The sequence below is a fragment of the Eleginops maclovinus genome, chromosome 13 (genome assembly GCF_036324505.1).
Source record: "Eleginops maclovinus isolate JMC-PN-2008 ecotype Puerto Natales chromosome 13, JC_Emac_rtc_rv5, whole genome shotgun sequence".
Taxonomy (NCBI): domain Eukaryota; kingdom Metazoa; phylum Chordata; class Actinopteri; order Perciformes; family Eleginopidae; genus Eleginops; species Eleginops maclovinus.
Window position 1 is genome coordinate 24,269,705 of NC_086361.1, and position 24,243 is coordinate 24,293,947.

At 46.2% G+C, this 24,243-nt stretch overlaps 1 protein-coding gene across 2 annotated transcripts in view; it reads right to left on the reverse strand.

Annotated features, from left to right (window-relative positions):
* thsd7aa (thrombospondin, type I, domain containing 7Aa) overlaps positions 1-24,243 on the reverse strand; it is a 92,350-nt gene that overhangs the window by 24,200 nt on the left and 43,907 nt on the right. For both annotated transcript variants that reach the window (XM_063899163.1, XM_063899162.1), the window contains exons 4-10: positions 20,884-21,132; positions 18,402-18,583; positions 12,642-12,797; positions 10,263-10,466; positions 6,053-6,247; positions 3,240-3,480; positions 929-1,044 (exon numbers count right to left, since the gene is read on the reverse strand). In XM_063899163.1, coding sequence (XP_063755233.1) covers positions 929-1,044; positions 3,240-3,480; positions 6,053-6,247; positions 10,263-10,466; positions 12,642-12,797; positions 18,402-18,583; positions 20,884-21,132 — 1,343 coding nt within the window. The remainder of the gene's footprint in view (positions 1-928; positions 1,045-3,239; positions 3,481-6,052; positions 6,248-10,262; positions 10,467-12,641; positions 12,798-18,401; positions 18,584-20,883; positions 21,133-24,243) is intronic.

The following is a 24,243-nucleotide window of genomic DNA, read 5'->3' on the forward strand; positions in this document are numbered from 1 at the left end:
TCTACACAAGGTTGAAATCGACACCATGTAGAGTCATGCAGCATTAGCTACCAGCAGGTATGTTTGTACTGCAGACATTGGAGGAGAGACAGAGAGATAGAAAACATACAAACATGGGAAGAATAGACAAGATCTGCCATTATAGGAAGCACATTTGTCTATAGCGCTTTATTGCTAACAGCTTGTGCAGGAGGATGTGTTTGGAGTTATGAAGACATGCAGAAAGCTGTAACTAGAAGATCTGCTCTCTTTATAGAAGTGAACAGAAAGGCAGACTGCTGCTGTGTACAGACACCAGATAAAGGAGGTAGTAAAGGATGTGTGCAGCGAATGCCTCGGGGGATGTTTAGAGTGAACATCCAGCAGGGGAATAAGAGCCAGAATTAACATGTTTTATTTGCTTGGAAAATATGTTTCCATTCTGCCGACACCATCTGGATTTACAGATCCTGTTTGTTGAGTCTGGATCAACACCAGTGTCTCTGCTAACATCGGGATGACTCTCCATCTCTCTATTAAAACACCTGAGAGATCTTTAGGAATAAAGGATGCAGGAACTGTCTCCATGTTTAAGAGATGGTGCTCACCACCTCCACTCCCTAAATATTCCTTTTACAAAAAGGCTGCATCTCCATAATCCAGACAGAAGTTTTGGTATTCTGTCTGAGCGTTCCTGATTATTTCATTACGTCTCGGCTGGAACTGAAAAAATGATGAGCACATCTGATCTGTCTCTCAGAGAGAGAGCACAGCCTCACAGTCACACGTTCCCTGAGTACTGACCTAACTCAAGTACAAGGTCTCTGTACTACTACTTTTACTCTGAGTACAAGACCTGAGTACTTCGACTTATGTCAAGAACAAGACCTGAGTACTTCTACTTTTAATTCAGCTCTGAGTACGCCAGCCCCCCCTGGCAGCTTCATACCTGTCCGACAGGTCGCCGGGCAGACGCTCCAGTCGCTGTACGGCGTCACGATGCAGTCCCTCTTGCAGGGCAGCAGGCAGGGCCGGACGGTGTCGGGTCGCAGACTCTCCGGACACCTGAAACACATCGTCACACGTTCAGACAAACGTAAAGATCTAATGCAGGGGTGCATGAAGAGAGCCAAAGGAACCATGCTGGGAGACAAACTGGAGGATTTAAATGTGTGTGTACCTATCTACGTGGGGACCTAAGCATCGTAACACACTGAGTCAAACTGTGCATCAACAGTATATATCAGGTCAAAATCATGATTTTTAAAAATAATTGCAGCAAAGTTCTGAAGAACATTCCTAATGTGCAGTAATATATTTACTGCAGTCCATTCGAAGGGAACCAAAGACTTTGAGTTGAAACTATCATCCAAAGAATAAAGGCAGTACCAGTTGTTGGTCATAACCATTCCTAATATCCCAGTACAACATAGTCTAAGCTGCCTCTAGTGGCAGTATGAGGTACTCTGGTCCAAAACAAAGAGCTAGCCCTGTATCTCCAATAACGGCGTTTTTCGGATTGTTAATTTGTGATTTTTTTGAAAGAACTGAAAAAGAAAAGCAGAAATTGAATAAATGGAGGATTTCCAAAACCTGTGATATGCAAGAACATTTCATTCCCCTTCTGATGAATATAGATGTGTATGATTGAGACTTGTATATTTAGACAATAACAAACCCATTAAACCCAAAACCTGGGACTCCATTATTCACATTCAAGATCAAACGCTTTTCCATTGTGCAACAAGAGGCCAAAATGTTCTTCTTTAGTTTTCTGTTGGATTGATTGCAGCTCAATTGATCCCTGAAAGGTTCTTAATTGGCAAAACTCTGCACTCCCGTCTGCACTGAAACTGAACCCTCGTCTCAAATCAGGAAATCCTTCCCGGCAGAAAATTCAGGAGCGCCTTTTTCTTTTTTTTGTGGAGCCATCCGGGAAATTAGCTTTGCTCAGAATTCCCCCGGCAGACCACCAATTAAAAATGTTGCAGGACTGGAAGCTCATCTGCAAACAAAGACGTATGGAGTATGCACACATTTCAATTACATCTGAACCCCACAACTAATTAATATCGTGGCACATTTTCTGTTAATGCATCGGATAGATTGGATGCCAGCGCAGGTTTCTGGGGGCTTGGTTGATGTGGAAGTGAGTCCTAAGGCTGCTGCCCGGCGCTCAGCATGTTACAGTGGGTTTAGCAGTAAAAAGTGAGATGCATTTCCATACACAGCACGGCGGCTGGGTGTGTGGGGGGGGTCTGCGTAGCACTGCTAGAATAATGCTGCCGTTCTGTTGAATAAATACATTGATAATTCATGTTCGCAGCTGATGCCTCCGGGGGGTAAACAGACCCAGATGCTTAAAACAGCTCATCAGCTCACACCTCCGCCAGACACCAGCAGACCGCGGAGTAACCGAGTCGCCGGGCAAACAGTCTGCCGCCGAAACAAAGGGAAGTCTTTTACTACGGAAGCATTAGCACTGGAGCACGGCTGATTATGTCACCACCTGAGGAGCTACTGGGGAAGGGGCAGGAATAAGTATGAAGCCATGCTGTGGAGATTTGACCGCGATATCGAGGATTACTCTTACATCTGCATCAGGGTTCAACATTTAGTACTTATCAGAACCAAAACTGCTAGTTAGAAGGGCGTTTACTTAAAGCAATGCAGAAACCAAATGCTGCAAAGAGTTCAAAACACAACGGAGACCAGGGGACACTAAAGAGTGACGCACACAGCTGGGACCGCAGCGCTTCAGGACTCTAACGTTGGATCTAATATGTCAGTGGTTCCTCTGGTGTTTTGAGCTTCTTGCAGCCTCAAGCTGAAACATTAGATGCAGTCAGCACTTCCTCAGCCAGACCTCTGAGTTCTCCTTCAGTCTTTTCCAAAGGCTTGTATCTGAGACTTTTCCTCACAGAAGTTAATTGGCACAGTAGCTTTCTTGCTGATAAATTACCTGGAGGAGTTTAAATCAAATCAAGTGTAGAAGAAGCACCAATCTTCTTTGCCTTTGCAGGAAACTAAAATATATTGTACTTCATGAGCCGTGGATCCAAAACAACCCCGAACACTTCACAGATTTAACGAGTCATAACATGGATCCAATACAAATACCATTTACATTATACCCTCACATCTGTATGCCAGAAACAATCCCACATGGTCACCATTGAACCCCAGCTGAATATTTACTCTCTATAGCAGAGGTGGTGTCACTTTACTGCTCTTTAATCACACGGCATGAAGAGTCTTACTTCTTGGGAGGCACCTGTCCCACGTTGACCCGGACACAGATGACTTTGCGTGTTTGCATCCCCACCGAGCAGGAGGCGTCGTCGCCCCGCGTTCGGGCGGCAGACACGTTGGTGGCCGGGATGGAGGCGTCCTCGATGCACTGCCCCCAGGGGCCGGTCTGCCAGTGGTACACCGTGCAGGGGTGATCGTTGCAGGTCCGCACCTCCTGCAGGGCGCTGATGTTCGGGCACTGCAGTCCGCCTGGGAAAATGACAAAGCAGCGTCAAAGACTTAGCTGTCGTACTGATGGAAAAGGACACAAATCAGTGGGAGAATCTACACTGGGGGGCACTTGGAGTCGTACTACATAGAAGAATGAAGCAGCACCTACAATGGTTTGGCTTACTGGAAGCAAATGTACCTGCAGGTTTCTTCACCCTACATGTTAGCTCTGAGCTTCAAATTTACACCGACTTGTTGGAAAACAAACAATCCTGCAGCAGCATGGAGGGACGATTGACAGATGATCTGACCGGGGAGGGGGGGGGGGCAGAAGACAGATATGGCCCCAGGTGTGAACACCATGTGACCCTCTTCACCTTCACCACCAAACCTGGTCATTTGCAGCAGCCATCAAACCCGCCCGAGGCCCTTAGCGCCTCAGAAACATCTGAGCGTCTTCCAGAGCCGGAGCGTCTGAAGCGTGTGACTCTGTCTGACCTTCACAGGGTCACTGATGAAAGATAGCATTGGATTCCAGCGAGTGGTCATTCATCAGGCGGGGGCTCATTAACCGTTACAGAGACTGCTGCACCCGCTGAGTGAAGAGCTAATTGATAATTAGTTAATTGCTACAAATTAAACTCAACAGGAGAAGATGCACGGCTCAGATGCAGATAACCTACACCTGGAAATCTTAATGAATAAACGCTGGAACAGTTTTGCACTCTTCTCTTCTCACCAGGAAATTAATCTCCATGGTTTTTATCGTGACAGATTCCAACCTTTGTAAGACGGCCTCCCTGAAATATTTCCCTGACCTTTGCCGCAGCCTGACGTCTCAGTCAGCTGACGGCGTGCAGAGATCTGTCACATGACGCTTCACTCAGCACAAACACCATCAACCTGTCTGTCTGCACGCTGTCCGCTCCCATCCATCACACCCTGCAGAGTCTGCCTGCTTAAAGCTTTCTGTCCTGGCAGGGCCTTCCTCTGTTGGAGGATCCGTTCACATTATGCACACTGTGGATCTGTTGGTGCGCCAAAGATTTAACGCTTGAATGCTAAGAGATAAACGCAGATCTTCTGCCAAACCAGATGCTAACCGTATGTGCAGCTCTTAACGAGGTTGAGTCAGTCCTCTCAGTGTGACGATTGGCACCATCTACATATCTCACACTCACCTTGGGGGTTCAACACTGAATGCAGGAAGTCTTTTTCTATAGAGCTAGGGATGTTTTTCTATTCTGCTGGGCGAACAGATTAGCAAGTAGAGATAACATCCCTCAACATCGCTCTCGGTATCAAACACGTGTTTTATACGTAAAATCACTTAACTGGACATTAATACTTCAACATACTGCACTCTGGTGTGGTTTAATAAATAAGATAAGACCAGGAGAGGAAAAGGATGTTTGAGAATACAAAGGCAAGTACAGATTTGAAAGCAGCAGGGCTATCATGAGAAGGAATGCTTTTTAATTACGATGCTAATAAACCATTCATCCGCCCACCCTCACCTCGGGGGTTAAACACTTAATGCACAACGTCTGTTTCTACTGTCAGAGATTCTGTTCTATTCTCAAAGCACGGGGATTCTGCTGGGGCAGCAAACTGTGGGGGAATAGATAGATCGAGGTAGAGACACGTCTACATCCCTCTAGTTATTAAACACACAGAGACTACGTCCTACATCAGCAGAAAATCACTCTCTGTCGTCTACCAACATCAAATGTGAATGTACCGAAGATTGGATTGACCAGCGACAGCAGGGAAGGACCTTGAACAGAAGCAGAGGCTTGTGATTTAAAGAAAGAGGAGAGACCTTATGATGAGGTTATAAGGCTGGTTATCCTGCTGCCACGTCTTACCCTGCATCACAGTGACCCACGCCACGACTTTTGCCGTCGCTGCAGAGGAACACACAGAATCATTCAGAGACATTTTGGACAAAACCTAAGACCTGCTTCACGGTGGAGACGGCTATAGATTTGTCCGGGCAGATTCAGATCTTTGTGGAGAGCTGGGTCGGGGTTATCTTTGCTCATATCCGATGACAATGAATAATGGATTGAAAGGTCCATAAGAGTCAACCACTTAATAAACGGCTTGGCTGGAGAGTCGATTCTGATTGGTCAATTTGGACCTCCTGCCATCTGTATGATAGGAGCAGGTCCAGTCGTGTCAACCCGCCGAAAGACGTCTGGTTAGATTAACATTTATTAACTGTAACTCAGTCAGAAAACGCCGTGAGGACTTTTTAAATACTCGTCTTCAAACCTCTTTCCTTCTCTCGTTTCTGTCTTTCGGTTAGCCATCATAGAGTTTCCTCTCCTCCTCAAATATCAAAATGTACATTTTAGGAAAGATGGGTTTTTTTTGTCAAAGCTGGCGTTGACCGGACTTCTTTCTGCGGATTGATATGAATGCACACAGTCCCCTGATCAGAGCGTCTTTAACAGATATGCATGAAAAGGGGACGGTAGGAAGTCCAAATTGACCAATCAGAATCAAGTATCAGTAACAAGGCTGCATAAAAAGTAGCCCTGTGATTCGCCATGGCTCTCTGCTGCCTCCTCCTGTTTTGTCCTCCACTCTCGGACGGACGTCTTACCTTCCCCTGCGTTGTACGCCAGGATGGATCTCGCTCTGGTCTGCTTGCCCTCAGTGTTTTTCCCGGAGCAGGTGTTGGAGCAGAGGGTCCAGGAGGTCCAGGGGCTCAGGGCGCAGTCCTTCGGGCAGGGCACCTCGCAGAGGGTGGGCATCGGCAGGATGGCGTCCCTGCAGAGCTGCCTCTCCACAAACTCACCTGCAGGAGGAGTTAAGGTATTAGAAATGTATTTTCAGACCATTCAAGAGTTGAAAGAAAGGGCTCGATAAACTTCATATTCCTTCTACTCATTAAAAGAAGAAAAACAAAGAACGGTTAGTGTGACTCGAAAATGGAAATAAAGGACTTGTTTTTGATCAATTTAGCATTCTGAATAATAACCTTCATCAGATTCGGAGTATAAGAAATGTTCTGTAGACTAATATAAACAGCAACACAACTGAGCCTTTTAAAATATTATCTTTAGCCGATTCAGCGTATTAGAAATGCATCACCCTCTGTCTGAAACCAGAGCCGGGCTAGCTGGCTCTGCTCTGATTGGTCAACCGCTTAGAGATGTCCCGCCCCTTTCACGTGCAATGTGTCGGATAGGAGCGTGAGTCTGAAACGTTAAAAGTTAGAAACGTAGTGAACCTGTACATTTCCTCTCCCAGCTGCTCCCAGTGTTTTCACACATGCTCAATCAGTGCAGTACATACATGCACGAGTCCTGACCCGTGTGCATAATTTCCAGATGTTTAATCCTTATTAATCACATTACTGCAACACCCTCCCCTCAGAGCTCAGAGAGTCAGATATGTTGTGAGTACAGTAAGTGGATGTTTGGGAATGGGAAGGCGGGTCAATATTTAATTGTGTCATGTTGGAAACCCTGGTTTTCTTCTCGCAGTTCAAACCACAGAGCTATCATTGGGTTTAATGGCTCAGAAGGTGAAGCTGGAAACATCGCTGGGACCCAACATGGATTTAAGTCAATCTTTCCAGAGCTAGAGGCCCAGTTCTTAAGGTGAGGCATGAGTTGAAGGACCATCACGTCTGAAGGAGAAGGTCTGAGAATAATGGTCGGTTTTTATTTGAGGGTCTTCTCTGGGATTTGTTCCTGCCGGGGGGGGGGGCAGTATTGATCTGGACCTGCAGGCGGCTGTCATCATCCCTGCGCTGAAAGAGCATATCTGTGAAAATCTGTTTGTGAAGGGTAGAGAGAACCAGTGACACCACGGAGACCCCAGGGACAAACAGATCCATTTTCATCAGAAGGACACAACCAGAGATCAATACCAGTCAGGAGGAACTCTGAGGGAAGCCACATGCTGCTGGGGGGTGGGGGGTGACAGGGGACATATGGAGGATGGTCTTCCATCGCTGGAGGAAATCATTAAAGTGTCTTTAGAAAACTGATGGCTGACTAGATGCCTTTTGTTAGAGGAATGAATGGGAGGACTCCAGCTCTCTTATCAAGAACTGGACTCTACGCAACCAATAAGGGGGGGGGGGGGGGGGGGGGGGGGACTGTTAACTATACATACGTGTGTTTTAATTTGTGTACTTCTATACCTACACTTGCTGGGTGGATTGAGCTGCCCAGACCCTCCAACAGGAAGTAATTAAACCCTAAAACAGGAAGTTATTATAGCTGGGTTGCCATTTAGGATGGAGGTTAGCATTCCTATGAGCTAACATGCTACCAAGCAGGTAAGATGCATTCGAGGAACTGGTTGAATTGAAACCTTCCAGACAGCGGAACATAAATACTTCACTTTTTGGTAAACAGAAGATGTTCATGGCCTTGCAGCATCACAGCGTTTCAGAGAGAGCAGCGTCCTTATCTCCGTTCCCACAGACTCAAAGTCTCTCAGTGACTCTCAGATCTGAGCAGGTGGAGTGATACGAGTTCACCCTGAGCTCTGCCAGCTCTACAAAACCATCAAAGAGACAATTTTCTTTTTTCAGCACTGCACACATCAGATGAGTCAAACTGCGGCTGATGGAAACGCTTCCTCTCTCCAATCCTGAACACCTCAGACGGAGGTAATGTGGAAGAAAGGGAGAGTAAATCCAGACTGACTGTGGAGCTAATCTCATTCACCAATAACTCTGATTCAACTCTTTCAAAGGAAGCACACACCTCTCCGGCTGAGTGCCTCTCAGAGGAGGGAGGGGATGAGGTCACCTTCAAGATCCTCATCCACCAGACATTCAAAAAGATCTGGATCATAAAGAGGGCCGAAAGAGAGGAGGAAGGGATGATTGTGTAATATGATATGATGATGTGGTGTTCCTGAATTGGACCTTGAAGGCAGCATCTCCCTGGTCCAATGGGATTTCGGTAGGCTTTAGAGGAACTACAGCACGGCCACATGACTTCACCTCACCACCGCTAAGCTAAAGGCGGCTAATGTTGGGCTATAAAGGAGAGCAGACGCCATGATCTGAACATGAGGAAATTAAAAAGGATGATATAGGTCTCAGCAGTGGTCGTACGTCCTACTGCTCTTTAATGAATGATCTTTCGAGGACAGGTCTCTCTAGTTGTTCAGCAGGAAGAGAGTAAGGATGATTAGCTGCAGAGAGAGTCAGGGGGAGTGGAGTAAGATGGTAATCACAGAATCAACATGGCGGCCGGGCACACTGTGAATGGGACTCTGATTGTGAGAATAATATGTAACCTGATGAAGAATCCTGCCCCCCCTCCCCCCGTCTCCCCCGGGCCCTCATTAGCACAGCCTGTGTTATGGTTCAGGAATACATCCATAATTGCCATATTCTCTCACACACACACACACACACACACACACACACACACACACACACACACACACACACACACACACACACACACACACACACACACACACACACACACACACACACACACACACACACACACACACACACACACACACACACACACACACACACACACACACACACACACACACACACACCATAATATTTAGGTCATAATTGATTCTTTAACTTCATCTGTTTAGACGTTCATTATTGTTTTCCTTTTCTTATTACTGAACATTTGGACTTTTTATGCTCATATAATTAGATTTGATATTTTTCTTTCAGATTCTCAATTTTATTCTTTTTATGTTTATAAAAATATCCTTTTATATAATTGTATTTATTTCATTAAAATATGATTACTGCATATTGAGCTCGAGAACAAAAGTCCAACACAGTTTAGCTTTAATTGGACCCAGAGGCTCGTGATGTATGGTGCAGCAAACAGAAGAACTCCACGTGCCTCTAGATCTGATTACTCTTATGTATAACTGAGCAGACTCCAGATGACCTTGAATGGGTTTTTGTTTCTTGACTCACTTTTTCAAGGTCATGCATTTACCTTTCCTGACTGACTTGGATGCAATTTTAGAAACCAAGACCAACAACGGGAGGACACATATTGGTAAAATTGAAATAAATACAACTAGATAAACATAAGGAGTTAAATAAAAAAAAGGATTAGAAATATATATTATATACAATTAAGAATATGCAAGAAAGATATCAAATAAAATAGAAATATTTATATGAGCATAAAAACCCTGAATGTTCAGGTAGATAATAAGAAACAGAACCAAAATATAGAATTCTACAAACAGGTGAAGTGAAAGTAAAATGTCTGAAACTATTTTCACTGTGTGTGTGTGTGTGTGTGTGTGTGTGTGTGTGTGTGTATATGTGTGTGTGTGTGTGTGTGTATATATATGTGTGTGTGTGTGTGTGTATATATATGTGTGTGTGTGTGTGTGTGTGTGTGTGTGTATATATATGTGTGTGTGTGTGTGTGTGTGTGTGTGTGTGTATATATGTGTGTGTGTGTGTGTGTGTGTGTGTGTGTGTGTGTGTGTGTGTGTGTGTGTGTGTGTGTGTGTGTGTGTGTGTGTGTGTGAGTGTGTGTATATGTGTGTGTGTGTGTGTGTGTATATATATGTGTGTGTGTGTGTGTGTATATATATGTGTGTGTGTGTGTGTGTGTGTGTGTGTGTGTATATATATGTGTGTGTGTGTGTGTGTGTGTGTGTGTGTGTATATATGTGTGTGTGTGTGTGTGTGTGTGTGTGTGTGTGTGTGTGTGTGTGTGTGTGTGTGTGTGTGTGTGTGTGTGTGTACATGGCAATCAATTAACAACAACATGACAGAGAGAGCTAACGTAGCTAACGTAGCTAACGTAGCTAACGTATCTGCCTGACGGCCGCCTCACCGTCACTGTTCACACACTGCACTTGAGGGATCTGAGTTCCCGGTCCACACTCCCTCTCATTGTCGGGGGTGCAGTCCTCCAGCCTCAGCACCAGCCAGTCGTAGCAGCTGGGCTCCTCACAGGGGATGGCCTCCACCAGGTGAGGGCAGTTCCCCGTCCCCCCTGTCGGCTCGTTGGAGATCCTCCTCTTCCTCAGCTTGAAGCCTGTCGGGAACAACAGGAAGAAGAACTCAGGTCAGGTTCTTGAAGTAGAAGTTTAAAATGTTACTCTTAGTTTAAACCTCTGACAACAGGATGTTAATGACCCCCCGATTTGACAGGAAGCACATTAGCTTCCCTCTGTGAGCTCTGATGATGTTACAGCCTGACGGTCCATTAGGCCGGGAGAGGAGGAGGTCTGAAGAACCCTCCTAATGAACGCTTTTATTCTCCTCTAATTACACCATGCAGGACTCCTCCATCCATTCAGGGTGCCTTCACCTCCTCGGCATAAGGGCACAGATCCCATGACCTAGCCAAGGTCACACACACACACTTCCCCCCCCCCCCCCCCCCCACCATCCACACTCCTGCTCCGGACCGATAAGGACTCCTGGAGAGTCTGCAGGAACAGTTTCTATTAAATTTCCGCCTCGAAAACCTGTATTTAATCAGACAGGTCGGAACATGTGTCTGGAGCCTTTGATGGAGGCTTTGTGGGGGAGGGGGGGTGTTAAGGAGGGTGGGGCTCGGAGTGCAGGAAATTCAATTCTATCTGACATCTCGCTATCTGCAGTGTGGTGTGAAGGGACAGAGAGACGGGGGAACACTCGGCTGTGTTGACCTGTGGGGTTCAGAAAACCAGTCTCAGGAGAAGAGACGTTTACCGCTGCTGTCCATTTACTGAATAAGAGACACTAGGGTCGACAGATGTTTTACAATTAACTCACGGCAGAATATATTGTTGTTGTTGTTGGTATCTGCATGGAGTGACACCTAACACACACACACACACACACACACACACACACACACACACACACACACAACCGGGACAATCTCTGCGTCTTTGAAGGAACAAACAACAAGCCGAGATGGATCATGCAATGTATTACATAGAGTTCTCACTGCTGATGTGGATATCTGAGGTGTGTGCATTGCAGTGACCGTGGATCATACAGAAGAAACACACATCCAGCAGACCAATCACAGCCCAGGGATTCCATGTTCCCGTCAGGAGGATAAAAAGATCTGAATGAGACCTTTTTAAGTCCATTTCTCTCCGGATAATGAGAGCCGAGGTGTGTGTGTGTGTGTGTGTGTGTGTGTGTGTGTGTGTCCGTGCGTGCGTGCGTGCGTGTCCTGCAGAAACACGGTGAGCAGAGTGTAAGGAGCTCCGTCATTAAGATGCATGGAGGAGGATTTCCAGCAGTCCCTTTCATTTGAGGCGCTTCATTAAGGCAGAGTCAACATGCATTAGTCATGGCGCTGGCCGCTGTTCCCGGGTAATTAAGGGCTGGAGCAGCGACCGAGCCCCCCCCCCCCCATGCACATCCTCAAATGAAGTGGAGACGCTGCCATGACTCTGACCGCAACACTAAGTTTAACATTTAGTGATTATTACGAGCATGATGCAAGAGGAGACGCATCCAGAACACGTCAGGCGCTATCACAGAATCAGAGACGTTCTTCTGATGTATGTTGCCTGTAGGACAGGAAGTGATTCCCATCAAATCCTTTTCGAATCCTTACACAGGTACACCAAGTGAAATGCACTCTCTGATTTCCTTGCATCAGGAACATTTGGGCTTGCAGAGCACAGGGTTAGCATTAGCTTAGCACATCACACGCTACTGCTCTGCTCGAAAGTCAGACAGTGTTCCCACAGAGAACACTTAAAATGACGACACAGGAAGGGACAGTTTAGTCACAACCTTCAACATTTAATTACCACCTCAATGATCATCTTGGCAGTAGCGTACGCCGTACATTTTGTAGACGTATCAGGCTTGCCTCTTTTCCCCAGAGTCTCGATGGGATTTTGTTATGAGCCATTGCCTCTCTGGTTAAGTAGATGCACATTGGTTTCACGGTGACAGTTACAGATGTAGTCTTTATGCTTAGCCACTTGAGTTCGCTTAAACACTTCTGGATTCAGGACAAACAGACTTGAAATTGATCGACTCCATCAAATAAAGATCCTGTTGAGATGTCGACACTAAACCAGCGGTAATGCAAACATAGTGTTAATGCAGTACTGGTCCAGTAGTACAACTTTCTGGCTCTAAGTGAACATGTTTGCACTGAAGCTTAAGTCCATTGGTGCGAGATCCCCAAATGTCTCCAGTTTTTGAAGCCCTACGTCTGAGATCCCTCAAGAACTCCGTGATGCCTTACTACCTTTTTTGGCGGCCTGGTCCTGGCAGTTCTCGAAGGTGCAGGGTCCCCAGGCGCTCCATGCAGACACCTCACACTCCACTGGGCAGCTGATGTGGCACAGCTGGGTGGTGTTGGGGGGGATTCCCAGGCACAGGTTGCTGTCCATCGGACGCAATGCTGTGGAGACATAGAAAGAAAAGGGGTTGTTGAACCGCTGTGGCGTTTTCATTACAGCACGATGCAGCAGGAAACAGTGAAGGCATTCACAGCTCACTTCATTCAACAACAGATAAACAACAACAAACAACAGCCATGAGTGGAGGATCCGAAACGGGGGACGGTCCCGCTGTTCTGCCTCCTCTGCTGTGGTCCACTGCTGGGTTTTCAACTTCGTTTTTGAATTTGGGTTTTAATTTTTAAGTTTCGTTTTTATTTATTTGGTCTTATTTACACATTATTTTAACAGGGTTTTACTAATATTTTTTATGAAACTCTTTGGAGTTTTTAACATTCCTTTATCCCTGAGAGCCGGAGCACTTCCCTAACCCTAGCTCTATATCTTACTGCCGCAACCTCTGTTTTTAAATCCACCAGTGGGGTTTTTACTGACGTATTTTATGTGGTAGAACTCCTTCCTGCACCTCTCTGTACCCTAAACACTCAACTAAAGTACCCCTAAACGTACTAAATGCTCCCAACATATCTAAACACTGACAAAGGGAAAGTAATGGAACAAAGGAAATGGACTTCTGACTGGAATAACCCAGACATGTAGTTGTTGTTTAATAGCAGTTATACTGCGCAGTGACCACAAGGGACCATGTCCACTCACAGTTGTGTGAAATATGTAAAGTTTAAGAGAACAAACAACAAGACAGATGACAGGAGTCTCCAATCCCCCAGAAACCCTTTCAGCTCAAAATCAAAGCCAACATTTGCAAACTCTCTCCTCTGTTTTTCACAAATCTTCAGACTCAGACGTCTTTGAAACAACAAAGATTATTTCTCCTCCAGCTTGGCCCAGTTCTCTCAACGGACTTCCAAACAGCTGCAGGAGAGTCTGAAGGTCGTCCGGCTGATGGATCGTTCTCGCCGAGCCGCAGCAGCAGAGACTCATTCTCATGCAAATTGCCTCCACTTGGCCAGAGGTGCGTCCTTTAATAGTGTCGCTTAAGTATGCATACGTGTGGCGTGCCCTTGAGGACCCTGGAAACACAGAAACGCTTGTCCGACGGGCGATGTGATTAGATCAGGTCACAGAGGAGCCGTGTTGTTTTCTTTATAGCTGCTGAACACATGCAGTATGAAGAGGACCATAAGTGAGATATATGGGACTACTTTATCGGATCAAGCCAATCCTGTTTGGTGAGGTTTGGTAATCCAACGGCACCTGGGGGCATTCATGACTCCAGTGGAACAAGGACTCGAAGGAGAAGTTGAAATACTTTGGTTTTTAAATACTTGATTACTAGAAAACGTTCTGTATTCAAAAAGTGCTTTTTCATCAAATGTACTTAAAGGGTCGAAAGTAAAGTACTGATCCTGCAGGGGGCTCTGTTCACAGTGTTACCTGGAATAACTACATGTCTTACCATGGCTGAACGTTGTTTTAGATGCTATTAGGTAGTAACTATGATTGTTAAATTGATGTAGTCGTTTAAAAGCACAACATTTGTCTCGAGAATGAAGCGTACATACAGTATGTCCAAATAGTACAATCCTTGAAATATACTTTAAAGCAACAGGAGTACTTCTCGACGTCAGAGGAATAGATTACAATGCATGCCAGCATTGCATTATGGTGACTTTACACCAAACTCCAGTTAAAAAGCCATTACACTCCAGGTTTTGCAGGTCCATTTAGCAGCAACAACAGCACTTGTATTACAAAGAACTGACTCGTGTATTCAAACCTTTAACAACATTCGAAGTTGCTCGGTGTGAAACGGGTTTGGAAGTAAAAGTAAAGAGTTGTTGGTGGATCGGTGTCAGCGATAGCAGTCAGACGGTCTCATCTCCTTTCCAGAACAACATTCTTGTTATTATTCTACGTCCTGCACCCTGCCCTCCCTGTCATGAATCATTCCTGTCGGGCTCCGCTGTAACTGGACCTCTGAGGAGACAGAGATTAATTACCCTCTGCTTCTATAAGTGACGGCACGCATCCTGCACACCCAGCACTTTGCACCGGCCGCTGCTGAGTCACAGTTAAAGGAACATTTCCAGATATCTATCCTCTGAAGAACAGGTATTTATCAAGCCAATAAACTCTGCAATAATAAAGATATGAAGACTGGAGAACATCGCTGCAAGACGAGGGGAATAATTAGAAATGCAGAGTTGATATGGGGCTTAATTGATGCACATTTCCTAACTAATTGGACATTTAAGAGCAACTTACATTGTAACACCTGGGGCTTTTAGCAGCCAGTGGGGGTATGCAGTCCTGGGGCAGTTTCACATGTCTCCTATTATCCTATCTTTACTGGTTAATGGGCCCTGTTCTGCTTTCTGTCGTTTGTCCTATAGGCTTTAATGCATGTAAATGGTCTGCAGATAAGTGATTCATTTTGCTGATAATTGGTACGAAACAAAAACATTTGTGCTATTTTATTTTCATCCGGTGAATCAACAGGATGTGGAGAATGATTGTCCCAAATTTCCTGGCAATCCATCAAACAGTTTTGTAATAAATGCCATTTGAGGCCAAAATGTTGACAGTCACGCTGTGCTATCAATACTCTGGACCAATGAACGCCACACATAGGAAGTTCAATCTTAAAGGTTTTTGATCAATTTCATTTGGAAACAACCAAACTGAATTCCCTGGAGCCTCTACACTAACCAGTTATATTATATGGGGGTATTTGGACAATAATGGCACAGAATATCTAAAACTCTTTGTCCGCACTGGCTCTCAAACACCATGTCATTAATACATGCAGCACACAATCAGCCATCCTCCCACCGCTGAAACAGACCATAATATCCTGTGGATGGGTTTCATTCCACGCCAACCAAACAACAGTCCATTCCCTGCTTTCTGTCAGAACTTTTGGAGGATAATAGTCTCTCTGTTCCTCCTGGTCCCGCCATAACAAAGGCTGATGAATGGAGGCCTGCACACACACTGACCTTGCTCAGGTATCTGAGAGCCAGATGGCGAAGTCTCTCCCCGACGCCAAATGAGGGAACCTGCTCCGCCCGGTTCCACCTGCCATTAATAACCGACTCCAGCTCCAGCCGGGGATTCGTGGCGGCACCGAGGCAGCTGCTGTACGGCCGACACAACTGGGTTTCACCAGAGAGGGGGAGGAGTCCCTCTGCCTCTTCACTAACAAATGCCCCATATCGTTCACATTATTGACACTAAATATTGGTTTTCTAGACGGAAAATCAGGAGGATATGAATTTCTGACCAGGACGTTTTTATACGAGTCCAACCATAACCCACAAATAACAGGAGCTCCTGCACCGTCACACTTCTTGCAGTTGAGATATAATATATTGCTCTGAATCACAACCTCTGAGCCACTGCAACAAAGACCATCAGCTGACCTGCTCTCTGTCACTTAGTCTGGGAAGCAACTACAACTTCTATATTTGTACACATAAATGCAGAAAATATATTTAGTTTGACAACAATTTCTCTGTTTCAGCAACAAAGAGCGTGAACATTAGCCAAACTGTGTCGACATTAACCCACCGTTAACCTAGCTAACGCCACTTTGGTAATGCTTAACATAAGATATAAATACAGCGCTTTGTAGGAGACAGGAAGAGGACCAATGCTATACCTTTGGAGCGGATGGAATAGCATCTTTAGTGAAGAGCACTAATGTGAGGATGTAGCGTTGGTATACACTGAAACTGCCTCCAGTAACCTCTGCTTGTGTTGCTGATTCCCTGTCCTCTCAGACTGGGAGTAAATGGAACCGAGCTCCCAGTAATGGGACTGGGAGTGATGTGTGCTCACAGACATTACCAACACCATCCTCTCCCAGCCTCTCTCTGTGGGATTTGCTGATCATCCTCGAAAGCTGAACGATAAAATGATATCAGAGTAATTGGGACACACAGACACTTGGCTCCACACGGTGGAACCCTCCCCTGACACAGGAACTGGGAAGTGATTCTGTTAATGGCTCCCGATAAGAAAGAGGAGTCCCAGATAATTAATGTGCTCCGACGCTGGGAATAAAAAGGTGGAGGTGCTTCCTCTGAATCAGGAGGACGCTATGATTGAACCCGCGAGAGCGAGGAGAGGTGCACGGCGCCATACTTCTGTTCACCCCCCCCCCTTCAACACCTTCTCTAACCATCTCGTCCTGCCAGTTATCTGCGTGTGGAGTCTGGAGGATGCAGGGCGGGTCTGCTGTGGAGCGTCTGGTCTGACTGGTTCCTGCAGCAGACGCCGGTGCAGGCGGACGGAGCTGGATAAGCACGGCCTCTTCGTGTTGTAAAGCCTCTAATCTCTGTGTGTGTGTGTGTGTGTGTGTCCGTGTGTGTGTCCGTGTGTGTGTGTGTGTGTGTGTGTGTGTGTGTGTGTGTGTGTGTGTGTTGCAGCCACATTAGCATATTCATATAGCTCCAGATTTGAGCAAGGGGGGGCTCTTTGATTCTGCACACATGGCTGCTCATATCAGTGACTTTGTGCAGAGCTGCGACAGATGACAGGACTGTGTGTGTGTGTGTGTGTGTGTGCGTGTGTGTGTGTGTGTGTGTGTGTGTGTGTGTGTGTGTGTGTGTGTGTGTGTGTGTGTGTGTGTGTGTGTGTGTGTGTGTGTGTGTGTGTGTGTGTGTGTGTGTGTGTGTGTGTGTATGTTAGACAAAGCTGGAGCAGATCATTTGAAAACTGACAAACCTTTTTTTCTTCACAGCTGTTTTTTTAAGTGTCAGAATGTGCTGTAAAAACCAGCCGAAAACGCTCAGCCAATCTGTGGTTGTAATGTCTCCGGTGGCCTGCAGGTGCAAAGGAGCTGCATCGGCCCAAAACTGTTCCACTGCAGCTTCAGAAACGATGCAGACAAAAAAACACAAATCTTCAGCAACGTGACTACACAGCAGCGTTTAGTGAAAGCGTTTACAAAAAGGCAACCCTAAAGAAAGTGTCCCTTAATCGTCAACTAACAGGCTGTGAGAAGTCATTGGAAAAAGTTGTACAAAAATGCCTCCAGGAGTGAAAGCAGGGAGTAAACCAGCTCCTACTAAACACTATAATATCATTTCCCTATGGGAGGGATAGAGCCGTGTGCATTGCGACCTGGTGACCGAAGAAAGACCTCCCAGATGGCGTTCATTCAGAGCCAGAGAGAAACACCATTCGGGAATCTTTTCTCTGGAGTGAAGCAGACCAGAGATTTAATGGGTTGTCTACAGAATGATGGAGGCATTAACATCTCTGTATGTATTGGTGTTTTTCTTACAGCTCAAACTCACTGCTCACTGGTGCCAAGAGATTCTGTCCATCAACATCACAGAGCGGAGGAGGAGAAGCAGGGAGAATGAAACTGGTGCCTTCAGTTCCTCCGTCTTTACTTATTGCCAGGGGCGGGGGTGGCAAAGTCTGTAAGTCCCAGAGAGAAGGTCTACTGAGGCATCCCTGAGCAAGGCACTGTTCCCTACCCTGCTCCCCGGGCGCCGTACATATGGCAGCCCACTGTTCCCAACACTGGGATGGATCAGATGCAGAATGTAAAACCCCCCCTCTGTGTAACCAGTAAGGGTTCCTCCTTCTAACACAGCAGGGACAACAGAACAAATGCATGCTGGGAGATTCACCTTCTTTGCTCCTGATGGCGCCGAGGTTGGGGGGGGTATCTGTGGTGCTCTGCACACAGTACGCCTCTCGAGTCTGAATCCCTCCCCCACAGAGTCCGGTCTGGTTCCCCCGCCGGCGGTCCTGCTGACTGAGCAGAACGTCGATCCGGCACTCCGTCCACTCGGTGCTCTTCCAGCTGTACCTGAAGGGGTGGGGGAGACATGGAGGGTTAATCTAAAGGAGAGCAGGGATGACCTATTGCTGTGCAGGACCCTGAAGGCAGCATATCCCTGGTCCATGTTGGACTAACGTTGGTGTATTGTGGCTGTCTGTTAAATGGGTGTTAGGGTGTAACGGTGCCATAGGTCCGATAGGGGGGTATGGATGTGTAACACAGGTGTAATCACAGCGTAGTTTTGGTGTAATGTAGAAATTGCAAAACATTTTCCTAAACATTTAAAGATGATTGGTTTGAGGGTTAAGAAATCAATTATCTAACCAATCAGAACCTCCAGGCATCTTAAGACTCCCTCTAGGAAAACATCTGCAGAGTCGATATTGTTGTTCAGGAGGGACACTCAGTGTGCACGGCTTTTTCAGGCTCTGAACAGCATGAGAATCCCTGGGGGGGGGGGGGGGTATCTCTTACCATTGTTAGGGAGACTCTCTAAGTCTTTGACCTCCGCTCTGTGTTTACTATCTGCCTCAGGGTCAGCAGACGGTCCTCAGAAGCATTCTGCAGGACTGGCTTTCAGTTGTTTACTGGGACCGGTTTGCTCGGTGGATTCTGCTCCAGAATAAAGCACTGAGGCTTCCAGCCTGAGGTCAGGAGATCCCAGCTCATAATGGGATTCACTTGAGGTCGCCAATGAAAGGCTGCAAATTCATGAGCGAGGTCTCAGCCGCCTCGGCAGCGCTGCGGAGCAACGAGGCCCCCGGGAGAGTGGTGCATCTTGGGGCTCTAAGTTGCCCAGATGGGGACACTTAAAGGAGCCAGTTATTCAGACGGCTGGAGTCCATGCACATTGATTTCATGTCAATGGCTGATTGTACCGCCCATAAATCAGATTGAAATAGACCTTTAGAGAGATTACTGTAAGTCAAAAGAACTTTTTCAAAGCCACTTTATTATTTACTCTATGTCTGGAGCATCCTTGGCTCTTTGGTTCACCGCCAACAGCTCGACGGGAACACCAGCGTGCTAACAGCAGCAGTCCGAACAGATGCTCCTTTTGTTTTACACATGCATTACAAATGTAAACCTGAACCCGCTGTTGGACCAGCGGTGTCTGCAAACGTAATTCCCAGAGCTGAGTTGCTTAAACAGTGAGATTTTACAGCGTTTCCCTGACTGCTGTCTGTGTGGCTTTTCATAACAGTGTGACGATGGGCCGTGAAATAAATGAGCCGACACTCAGAGAGAGAGGAGCTTCAAGTGCAGCAAGTGCTGGAGACCAGGGGACACTAAAGAGAGACGCACACAGCTGGTGACCAGGGGACACTAAAGAGAGACGCACACAGCTGGAGACCAGGGGACACTAAAGAGAGACGCACACAGCTGGAGACCAGGGGACACTAAAGAGAGACGCACACAGCTGGAGACCAGGGGACACTAAAGAGAGACGCACACAGCTGGTGACCAGGGGACACTAAAGAGAGACGCACACAGCTGGAGACCAGGGGACACTAAAGAGAGACGCACACAGCTGGAGACCAGGGGACACTAAAAAGAGACGCACACAGCTGGAGACCAGGGGACACTAAACAGAGACGCACACAGCTGGAGACCAGGGGACACTAAAGAGAGACGCACACAGCTGGAGACCAGGGGACACTAAAGAGAGATGCACACAGCAGGAGACCAGGGGACACTAAAGAGAGACGCACACAGCTGGAGACCAGGGGACACTAAAAAGAGACGCACACAGCTGGAGACCAGGGGACACTAAAGAGAGACGCACACAGCTGGAGACCAGGGGACACTAAAAGAGACGCACACAGCTGGAGACCAGGGGACACTAAAGAGAGACGCACACAGCTGGGACCGAGCGTGGGATTCAGGTCAAAAGCGCGTCTGCCCTGCAGGAGACCAGGGGACACTAAAGAGAGACGCACACAGCTGGAGACCAGGGACACTAAAAAGAGACGCACACAGCTGGAGACCAGGGGACACTAAAGAGAGAGGCACACAGCTGGAGACCAGGGGACACTAAAGAGAGACGCACACAGCTGGAGACCAGGGGACACTAAAGAGAGACGCACACAGCTGGGACCTGAGCGTTGGGGATGTTCAGGATCAGAAAGCTGTCTCTGTCTCTGTCTCTGTCTCTGTCTCTGTCTCTGTGTTGTTCTCCTGAAATGTTTTCTGGTCTTATTCTAACGATGTGATCACATGACTCCTTCTGATGTCACTGCAGATCTGTTGTAAGCTAGCTCGCTAACGAAGCTAACCTTCAGATATCCTGACATACTCTTCCAGTTCTGAGACAGACTCATACTTACACGATGCAGGGGGGCACTCCCTCTCCCTGGGGGGTGCAGGGCTCCTTCTCCTGCAGCTCAGGACAGTCGGCTCCTCCATCGATGGGGAACTGGCTCACTTTGCGACTCCGGGTTCTCTCCCCTATGGGTCCGTTAGGGTCGTAGCACTCCTTGGAGCAGGCGGACCACTCAGACCACTCTGTGACGTCGCAGTCTTTGGTCATCACGCAGGCCTGGAAGGTGACCGGCAGAGAGTCCTGGGAGCAGAGGCTGGGGAACACAAGGTACGGTCAGACGAGAGGAACATTTGAGGTTTATGTACAAAATGTGCGGAAGCCCTGGGAGACATTTCAGAGTTCAGAGTTTGTTTGCAATGATCGGCCACCTTACATCACAGTCCACAAAAGCCTCACACACCCAGCAGTAGATAGAAGCAGGAAGACCACATCCTCCTGCCCGTTAAAAATGTAATATGTTCAAAGACACTTGTTTTTTCTAAGTGTGCTTGTAAAGGCTGACGTATGGAAGACAGTTTCAGTTTGTCCTCGTCTCCCCTCAACTTCTGGATGTTTCTGGAGCTTTGTCCCAACCAGCCATTAGGTCCTCTCTTTAAAGGCTTTCACATTAAAGGAGGACATGCTTATGGCCAAATACAGTATTAAAGATACTGAAACAGTTTGCGCTTTGATGTCGTTTTTACAAAGATTTTCATCTACATTTTGTCTGACAGGCTTTGGACAGAGTGTCCTCGATCCAACCAAAGGGACGTGTTTCAGACTTTATTATATGAGATTAAAAGCTCTTAGTTTCTTTCAAAAAGTTTTCCACAGCTTCTTGTTGTCCAACTGTAGATCAAATATCAGATCCAAGTTGCAGCATTTCCTACAAAGTTCACATCAAATGAGTCAGAGCACATTTGTAATTATACAAACTGACCAAGTAAGATGCTTTCCTCTTACCAGATCTCCGAACAGTGAGGAGATCACCTCGACCGGCCGTTACATTCTCTAGAGGTTGTGTATAGGATGCACACACAACCTCTATAGGAACACACAACCTCTATAGACACACACAACCTCTATAGGAACACACAACCTCTATAGGAACACACAACCTCTATAGGAAGGAATACACAACCTCTATAGGAGTACACAACCTCTATAGGAATACACAACCTCTATAGGAAGGAATACACAACCTCTATAGGAACACACAACCTCTATAGGAAGGAATACACAACCTCTATAGACACACACAACCTCTATAGGAACACACAACCTCTATAGGAAGGAACACACAACCTCTATAGGAACACACAACCTCTATAGGAACACACAACCTCTATAGGAAGGAACACACAACCTCTATAGGAACACACAACCTCTATAGGAACACACAACCTCTATAGGAACACACAACCTCTATAGGAAGGAACACACAACCTCTATAGGAACACACAACCTCTATAGGAACACACAACCTCTATAGGAACACACAACCTCTATAGGAATACACAACCTCTATAGGAAGGAATACACAACCTCTATAGACACACACAACCTCTATAGGAACACACAACCTCTATAGGAACACACAACCTCTATAGACACACACAACCTCTATAGGAGTACACAACCTCTATAGGAGTACACAACCTCTATAGACACACACAACCTCTATAGGAACACACAACCTCTATAGGAAGGAACACACAACCTCTATAGGAACACACAACCTCTATAGACACACACAACCTCTATAGGAGTACACAACCTCTATAGGAACACACAACCTCTATAGGAACACACAACCTCTATAGGAACACACAACCTCTATAGGAACACACAACCTCTATAGGAACACACAACCTCTATAGGAACACACAACCTCTATAGGAACACACAACGTCTATAGGAATACACAACCTCTATAGGAACACACAACCTCTATAGGAACACACAACCTCTATAGGAAGGAATACACAACCTCTATAGACACACACAACCTCTATAGGAACACACAACCTCTATAGGAAGGAACACACAACCTCTATAGGAACACACAACCTCTATAGGAACACACAACCTCTATAGGAAGGAACACACAACCTCTATAGGAACACACAACCTCTATAGGAACACACAACCTCTATAGGAACACACAACCTCTATAGGAACACACAACCTCTATAGGAACACACAACCTCTATAGGAATACACAACCTCTATAGGAAGGAATACACAACCTCTATAGACACACACAACCTCTATAGGAACACACAACCTCTATAGGAACACACAACCTCTATAGACACACACAACCTCTATAGGAGTACACAACCTCTATAGGAGTACACAACCTCTATAGACACACACAACCTCTATAGGAACACACAACCTCTATAGGAAGGAACACACAACCTCTATAGGAACACACAACCTCTATAGACACACACAACCTCTATAGGAGTACACAACCTCTATAGGAACACACAACCTCTATAGGAACACACAACCTCTATAGGAACACACAACCTCTATAGGAACACACAACCTCTATAGGAACACACAACCTCTATAGGAACACACAACCTCTATAGGAACACACAACCTCTATAGGAACACACAACCTCTATAGGAGTACACAACCTCTATAGACACACACAACCTCTATAGGAACACACAACCTCTATAGGAGTACACAACCTCTATAGGAACACACAACCTCTATAGGAACACACAACCTCTATAGGAGTACACAACCTCTATAGACACACACAACCTCTATAGGAGTACACAACCTCTATAGGAACACACAACCTCTATAGGAACACACAACCTCTATAGGAACACACAACCTCTATAGGAACACACAACCTCTATAGGAGTACACAACCTCTATAGACACACACAACCTCTATAGGAACACACAACCTCTATAGGAGTACACAACCTCTATAGGAACACACAACCTCTATAGGAACACACAACCTCTATAGGAGTACACAACCTCTATAGACACACACAACCTCTATAGACACACACAACCTCTATAGGAACACACAACCTCTATAGGAGTACACAACCTCTATAGGAACACACAACCTCTATAGGAACACACAACCTCTATAGGAGTACACAACCTCTATAGACACACACAACCTCTATAGGAACACACAACCTCTATAGGAACACACAACCTCTATAGGAGTACACAACCTCTATAGGAACACACAACCTCTATAGGAACACACAACCTCTATAGGAACACACAACCTCTATAGGAGTACACAACCTCTATAGGAACACACAACCTCTATAGGAACACACAACCTCTATAGGAGTACACAACCTCTATAGACACACACAACCTCTATAGGAG